Source organism: Mizuhopecten yessoensis, unplaced genomic scaffold, assembly GCF_002113885.1.
Source record: "Mizuhopecten yessoensis strain PY_sf001 unplaced genomic scaffold, ASM211388v2 scaffold10919, whole genome shotgun sequence".
Taxonomy (NCBI): domain Eukaryota; kingdom Metazoa; phylum Mollusca; class Bivalvia; order Pectinida; family Pectinidae; genus Mizuhopecten; species Mizuhopecten yessoensis.
In genome coordinates this window covers 1,473,543-1,481,888 of record NW_018408787.1, presented here as the reverse complement: position 1 = coordinate 1,481,888, position 8,346 = coordinate 1,473,543, and the positions used below count along the sequence as shown (strand labels likewise).

The 8,346-nt window shown below is 37.0% G+C and overlaps 2 protein-coding genes across 2 annotated transcripts in view; one reads left to right on the top strand and one right to left on the bottom strand.

Moving 5' to 3' along the window:
• Positions 1-230: 230 nt before the first annotated feature.
• On the bottom strand, positions 231-3,338 carry LOC110463642 (the record flags this gene model as incomplete). Its single annotated transcript, XM_021518426.1, has 5 exons — positions 3,291-3,338; positions 1,678-1,862; positions 1,171-1,369; positions 804-824; positions 231-334 (listed from the first exon to the last, which is right to left on the bottom strand). Coding segments are annotated over exons 1-5 (522 nt in total), but the record flags the coding sequence as incomplete, so codon positions are not given.
• A 1,809-nt stretch (positions 3,339-5,147) lies between these two features.
• The window catches only part of LOC110463641 (mucin-22-like), a 45,955-nt gene continuing 42,756 nt past the window's right edge, over positions 5,148-8,346 (top strand). The window contains exons 1-3 of the mRNA XM_021518425.1: positions 5,148-5,152; positions 5,467-5,802; positions 5,929-6,474. Of these exons, the coding sequence (XP_021374100.1) occupies positions 5,148-5,152; positions 5,467-5,802; positions 5,929-6,474 (887 nt within the window). The remainder of the gene's footprint in view (positions 5,153-5,466; positions 5,803-5,928; positions 6,475-8,346) is intronic.

Here is an 8,346-nt window from a genome sequence, read left to right as displayed (position 1 = left end):
CACCTGGTCACATACATACCTAGCCATATATACACCTGGTCAAATGAAGATTCTGTCTGTTCGTATGATCAAATACTTATTATGTACACATAGTGTTGTCACGTCGCAGACAATGTGTCACGTGACAGATGCATACCTGGTTACGTAATACAATCTCCCTGGTCGAACAGATAGATAAATACCATATCGAGGTGATATTGTCGCATACATTTTGTCAAATGATTACATACCTGTTCACATATTGCCTTTTCTGTAGATGTGTACAAATCAGAGTTTCGATCGGCCATTTTTTCCAGAAACTGCTCGTCAAGTGTCAATTCCATTATAACGATACCTGAACAATTGATAATTATTCCATAAGGACAAAAAATGAAGCATATCCAGCAGTGAGCGTGAATTGTATAAGTATCATGAAGTACATGTATGTACGTAATTATGGAGTCTAAGGATTAATTGAGAATTGTGTTCTAATGAATGGGTCCTAATTCCAATAGATCCAATAGTAAGGGTGGTCGGGTGGTGCAGCGGATGGTGCACTTGCCTTTCAAGTTTCATTTCCCCGATCGGACTTGGACAGGTATGGGGTCACCTGCCCGTTCAGGTCGGTGTTCTCTAGGTACTCCGGTTTCCTCCAACAATAAGACCCACCGTGGGCTAAGATCAGGGCCAACACAAGGGAGTAATATAAGTTGAAATAACTTGCTTCATAATTATTGTAAAATACATAAAGTTTATGTCTTTTATTCCAATAGATCAACGTTCAGACTTGTATTTGTTAACATTGTTCCGTAAGACTTACTAACCTTCCGTGATAACTGCAACATCTGAAATTGGAAATTATTGAATCAAGTTGCAAGTATCAAACCATAATATAATAATTCGATGTTTGTTTTTATGTTGCGTCCGTCTTGGAAACAGATAAAACGCTATAACCACATAAACAATTGCTAGGCATAACGAGAAGAATACACTCATACTAATAAGATTATAACCCCGGTTCGGCCTTTGATCAGCATACCAATACTGAACGTTAAACCTCCCATAATTAAAAGCTGAGACATTGCGATTTCATAAATCTATATAAATTTATCAAAATAATTTGTAATGGTTAAGAGAGTAAAAATTGGGGACTAATATAAAAGCAAACAATTTGCAATGACAATAACGTACCTCGTTGTAAGACAAGCACCACGGTGACCGGGATGGCTACTATAACAATAAGTAGGCCGACGGCAAGCATTGAAAGCAGAACATTGTTGTTTTTGTCGGCTGATTTATCTTCTTTTCTTTTCGTCACGTAATCAACAGGTGAATCGTTGAAGGTTGCGTAAGGCTGTTCATCTTCCCTGGTCTTGTCTGGGAGATAAACCTTCAACGTATTATATACAAAATGAATCGTAGTCAGATATCGATTAACCGTTTAAAATTATCAGGATAATCAGGATGAATTTAATTCTTCATATTACCTTGACGACGTACCAAGTGATTTTTCTCTTAAAATCTGTCCGACCCAACTTGTCGTTACAATTACAGGTTAGAGTGTAAAAGAAGTAATGGCCCTGAACTTCATTACGGAATTTGTGTTTTATAAAACCAAACTTTCAAATTTTATAAAAATGCTTGTTAAGTTATTGATATGCAGTCGCAGATTCAGACGAGAACAACAGTTTTACATACTCGTGGTAGAAACTGCTTCGGTGAATTGGTTGAGAAAGGTGAGTTTTGTATTTCATTCAGACTAGCCAGTTTATACCATTGAGGGACGTCGTCTGGAAAACCAGAGGATGTATCGCTAACAGACGGACTGTAACCTGATGAGGTCCCGTTCGTGTTAGGCTGGCTGTAATCCCTCCTGTATGGGTCTAATATATGAACAAATTAGTTGTTTTATTTGGTAATTTGTTTTGAATGTGAGAAAGCTATATCAAGACATTTAACAAGGAGTCAATAAACAAAAAACCAATGGAAGCAGTGTACAGTAAAACTGGACTAATCATAAAAATAAAGGGCATGTCTGAAATATACGTGGTTAGGGTAATTATCGCGCACATGACATTTACATATATGGATATACATATCTATATAAGCAATTACTTTTAATTAACATTTCATTAGTTCAATAAATCTTCATTAAAAGTGTATATGTTCATTCAATACTTCTATAAATTTATCAAAACAGAAAAAATAATACGAACGACCGTATTGTGATTTATAGGAGGTTTTCGTTGAGACATTTTGTTGAAGTTGATTTGCTCTTCCACCAGTGATCAGGTGACCGTGTACATTAAGCTTGACCATCAGACGGTACCTTCCAACGTTTGCATTTAAGTAGCTGTCAGTGTGTTATTTGCCAAACCATCGATCTATGCTACACATATTTTGATTAAGGAATAAACAAAACGTCCTGGATCGTATGAGACAAGTCTGCAAATATTGATTTTGGAATATATATGCATGTCGAGTTTAAATGGTCTTCGTCCGAGAACTTTAGGTAAATCTTTAAAATCCTTTTCATTCAGTAATTTTAGCAGAAATTAGTCCAGAAAAAATCATTTGGCAAGGGGGGCTTGAATTGTTTTAACAAAGAGTGTGACCCCCTGGGAGCACAGGAGAAGGGTCCAGTAGAGGGAACATCGTAATACATGTTTTAAATTCTTCTCCTTGAGAGTTGTTTGGAGGATTTTAACCCAATTATGTGTGAGCAGCCTTGAGCAAAGGGGACTCAATTTTGTATAGATAGAGTGCAGCTTTAAATAAGGAGGCTGGATAAGGGCTGCCCAATTCAAGGGATCAGAAAGAAGGGACCTAATGAGGAACAGGTTTTGCTAAGAGACAGAGTCAATATTTGGTGGTCGGGTGGCGTAGAGGATAGCACACTTGCCTTTCACCAAGGCGACCGGGGTTAGATTCCCCAATCGGATGTGAAAAGGAATGGGTCACCTGCCTGACCACGTGGGTTTTCTCCGGGTACTCCGGTTTCCTCCCACATTAAGACCCCCCGTGCTAACATCCGGGCCAACACGAGTGATTTATATAAGTTGAAATAACCTGTTTCATAATTGTTGTTAAACAAATAAAGCTGATATAATATTTATAGTATTTGGAAATAGTTGTTATATGTAATAAGAATAATATCCCATGCTGTTTTACTATCCAGGTGAGCGATATAGGTCCTCTTGGTCTCGTGTTATTTTTTTCAGTTCTAAATCTATTTCTTTAGCAATTTCTTAAAACAGAAAGAACGAAATGATATACCAACATTCCGAAAATATCTACAAAGCTGCACTTACCATGTGTGTTCATTTCGTCTTCCACCAGTGATCTGGTGTCCAGATACAGACAGAATATCAGACAGTACCGTAACACGTTTGTATTTAAGTAGCTGTCAGTGTGTACTTTGACTAATAATCGATCTATGATACACATCATTTGATTACGCAATATACAAACTTCCTGAATCATGTTAGGTTACGTCGGCAAACAATTACTTTTGAAAATATAAGCATGTATAATTTGAATGGTCTTCGTTCCTCGATTTTCTGACAATCCAATCAGCTGTGTGATAAGGTAGAGAATACGTGTATTTACATGTACAACAGCTACTGCCAATAAAAAAAAGAACAATGCGCGAATAACATTTATGGGAATTTCAATAGCAGTAAAATCCAGCAAAGAAATCAAATGAGAAAGAAAGCACCTCAAATTATTGTAATAATAATCGCCCGTCCCTTGATTGCTTCAAGGATGGATACTTAAACAAGTACCGTGAAATACCATGATCTGACAGGCCTTCAAATTGTAGCTTGTAACCAATGAAATTCAAATGAAGAACCAGAATTTCTGTTACTATCATTTGCTAAGAAGCTTCAACTCCAACAACCCAGGTGGAGTATACAATGGTCTGGGGTGGGTGTTGCGGTATCTGTGCTGTAGCATTCAAGTGAGGTGGCACTATAAATGATACCGTTGGAAGCACGGTCCCACTACAAACAGAACACATTACATCTCCAGCACACACGCAGGCATACACACATAGGGAGATATTAGCCGGGTGGCATAGGACTAGTAGTTAGCGCCTGATAAGGCAGCTCCTGCGAATTCCTCAATATTGTATTGATTAATATATATGCTGTATACAAATTGGATATCTATGTACTGTAAAGCGCTTTAGAGTGGCTTATGTTAGCTAGATAGGGCGCTATATCAAATGTTTTATATTTATTTATTTATTTAACTTTGTGATTTTATGCAAAGTCATTCTTTATCTTTTTACATGCTTTAAAAATCCCTAACCATTCCATGCGGAATAAAAAGTATGTAGTTTAACAGCTTAAGCAAACACATAACTAGTTCACTGGTAGGGTTAAATTCTTTTAGGAGCGACCTGCTTTTACAAGTGACCAGATTTTAAGGTAAGATCACGTGTTGTCTATAGATAGGTAAACAATTGCGACAATCCTTAACTACTGTTTGCTCAAATTTTGTGAACTTATATGTGCACATCAAATGTCAATATACCAACTCAAAGAATTTTTTGTAATAACAAAAAACAAACATAAAAATTAATAAGAATGCAATTCAATAAAATTCAAACTAGTACAGAGGTGTATACTTGGTTTGAATGGTGTAAACATATATGGGGTATCTGTACAGCGGTGTAGTGTTGGTTTGAATGGTGTAAACATATATGGGGTATATGTACAGCGGTGTATTGTTGGTTTGAAAGGTTTAAAATTCCGGCGTAACGCGGTGTAATGTTGGTTCCAATGATGTAACAATATACCGGGTACAGCGGTGAATTATTGGTTTAAATGGTGTAAAATACGCGGGGAACAGGTGTATTTGTGGTATAAATGGTGTAAAATACTCGGGGAACAGGTGTATACGTGGTATAAATGGTGTAAACTACGCCGAAAACAGGTGGATTTGTGGAATAAATGGTGTAAAATACTCCGAGAACAGGTGTATTTGCGGTATAAATGGTGTAAACTACGCCGAAAACAGGTGGATTTGTGGAATAAATGGTTTAAAATCCTCCGAGAACAGGCGTATTTGTGGTATAAATCGCGTAAAATACGCGGGGAACAGGGGTATTTGTGGTATAAATAGTGTAAAATACGCGGGGAACAGGTATATATGTGGTATAAATGGTGTAAATTACGCGGGGAACAGGTGTATATGTGGTATAAATGGTGTAAAATACGCCGAAAACAGGTGTATTTGTGGAATAAATGGTGTAAAATACTCCGAGAACAGGCGTATTTGCGGTATAAATGGTGTAAAATACTCGGGGAACAGGTGTATATGTGGTATAAATGGTGTAAAATACGCGGGGAACAGGCGTTTTTGTGGTATAAATGGTGTAAAATACGCGGAGAACAGGTGTATTTGTGGTATAAATCGTGTAAAATACGCGGGGAACAGGTGTATTTGTGGTATAAATGGTGTAAAATACGCCGGAAACAGGTGTATTTGTGGTATAAATGGTATAAAATATGCGGAGAACGGGTGTATTTGTGGTATAAATGGTATAAATTACGCCGAGAACAGGTGTATTTGTGGTATAAATGGTGTAAAATACGCCGGGAACAGGTGTATTTGTGGTATAAATGGTGTAAAATACGCGGGGAACAGGTGTATTTGTGGTATAAATAGGGTAAAATACACGGGGAACAGGTGTATTTGTGGTATAAATCGTGTAAAATACGCCGGGAACAGGTGTATTTGTGGTATAAATGGTGTAAAATACGCCGGGAACAGGTGTATTTGTGTTATAAATGGTGTAAAATACGCCGGGAACAGGTGTATTTGTGGTATAAATCGTGTAAAATACGCGGAGAACAGGTGTATTTGTGGTATAAAGGGTGTAAAATACGCCGAGAACAGGTGTATTTGTGGTATAAATGGTGTAAAATACGCCGAGAACAGGTGTATTTGTGGTATAAATGGTGTAAAATACGCGGGGAACAGGTGTATTTGTGGTATAAATGGTGTAAAATACGCGGGGAACAGGTGTATTTGTGGTATAAATGGTGTAAAATACGCGGGGAACAGGTGTATTTGTGGTATAAATGGTGTAAAATACGCGGGGAACAGGTGTATTTGTGGTATAAATGGTGTAAAATACGCGGGGAACAGGTGTATTTGTGGTATAAATGGTGTAAAATACGCGGGGAACAGGTGTATTTGTGGTATAAATGGTGTAAAATACGCGGGGAACAGGTGTATTTGTGGTATAAATGGTGTAAAATACGCGGGGAACAGGTGTATTTGTGGTATAAATGGTGTAAAATACGCGGGGAACAGGTGTATTTGTGGTATAAATGGTGTAAAATACGCGGGGAACAGGTGTATTTGTGGTATAAATGGTGTAAAATACGCGGGGAACAGGTGTATTTGTGGTATAAATGGTGTAAAATACGCGGGGAACAGGTGTATTTGTGGTATAAATGGTGTAAAATACGCGGGGAACAGGTGTATTTGTGGTATAAATGGTGTAAAATATACGATTTACAGCAGTGTATTATTGTTTAACGCTGTACTGTATAGTGCGTTTCACACATTGAGTTGTTTTACATTATATATCTCGGAAAATGAAATTAGATATCGACAAAATATATGCATTATTAAGAAATATTCTCAAAACGTGTATATAATCATAAATGAGGTCAACTTATACTTTTGTTCATATATGTACATTTTGAGATCTGACGTGAAAAAGGATGGGGTTACATTCACGAAATGGAGGGTTTTTCACCTGATACTCATATTTCCTCCCACAATAAGTGGTTTCTGTCGGTTGAAATATCTTGTTTCATTATTGTTGTAAAAATAAATAGAGTTCATCATTATTTACATTGTAAGCTTTAAGTTGATGGCAGAAATATGCCAACTTACATAGTATAGTCAGTAATAAGTAAAGGGAAAATATGCAGTAGAGTATATGAAAATGAGTAATTTACTCATAATAAATATTAAAATAGATTATAAGAATATATAAAACATAAATATTACTTATTAATTTGAATAGATTTACACGTTTCCAACAATTTCTTACAGCAGAGAGACCAAAATGATATACCAGTATTCTGAAAAAATATCAACAAGCTGTACTGACCACGGGAGATCATTTCTTCTTTAATCATGATCAGGTATTCGGATACATTTCGACAGAATATCAGACGGTACCGTCCCTTGAAAAGTAGCTGCACTAAGTAATTTGGCTAACTATCTATTTCTGGTACACCTGTACAAAATTCCTGGATCATGTACGTTTAAATCAACAAACATTTACTTTAGAAAATATAGGTCTCTATTATTTTAACGTCTTCGCCCCGTATTTAACTATCCATGCCTGATATTTCGCTAGCCCCTCATCTCCTCCTCCTTTCCCAATATATATTGAGAAAAGAACATTTATGTTTACTCTCTCTACAGACAAAAACCGAAACAAAATAAAAAAGTTCTTATCAAGATGTATAGAAATTATATTTGTTCTAAATACTTCCATAGCACACTAAAAACACTGCTAGTATTTAGAATGTGCACCAACAGCAGAAAGAGAAAAAAAATCAGAAATGATAACATTATGAACAATGTTTCCATAGAGTACAGTCCCGTAAATCTAATACATAACAGCTAACACATAGACAACGCCTAGATACAGTTGTGTAACCGCACAACGCTCCAAAAATAGCGTGCGCACACCGTGCATACATCGTTCACACACCGTCCGCACATCGTCCACACATGGTGCGCACAACTGTACGATTTAACAATCGTTCGCCCCCTTGTGCGCTTCTCTCCGCACAACTGTGCGATTAGGTACAGTTTGTTGATCAATATTACGAAATGAAATAAATACGGAAGGATGTACATGTACAGCTGTATATATTACTGTGATTTCTCATCACAATAATTAAGATTATGTACAAGTTTACAATGCGTGTTACACAATATTACAATGACCGTTAGACTGTCAAGAATGGGTTTGGCTCCTAGATATCAGAACAGGTAAATAACATTCTGATGAGTGGACGGAGTTTTACCTGGCCTGTGCCTGACACCTATAGCTGATGTGTGATGAAGTATGACCGTTATGAAAACACAACTGGACAATTAGTATTTGTTAATTGCATTCGGTTTGGCTTATAGATCCCCTTCACCTGGATTAACACCCCGATGAGTTACGTGCATCGTGTAAGGTCCCGGGGCGGAGACAAGTACGGTCCAGGTTCATGTACAAAGTAGCTACATGGTATGTTTACCTGTATACGGGAACTGTGTTATAATTTTACATGTCGATTAAGGTCGTTCAAAAAACACCGAAAACACAATTTCTAAATT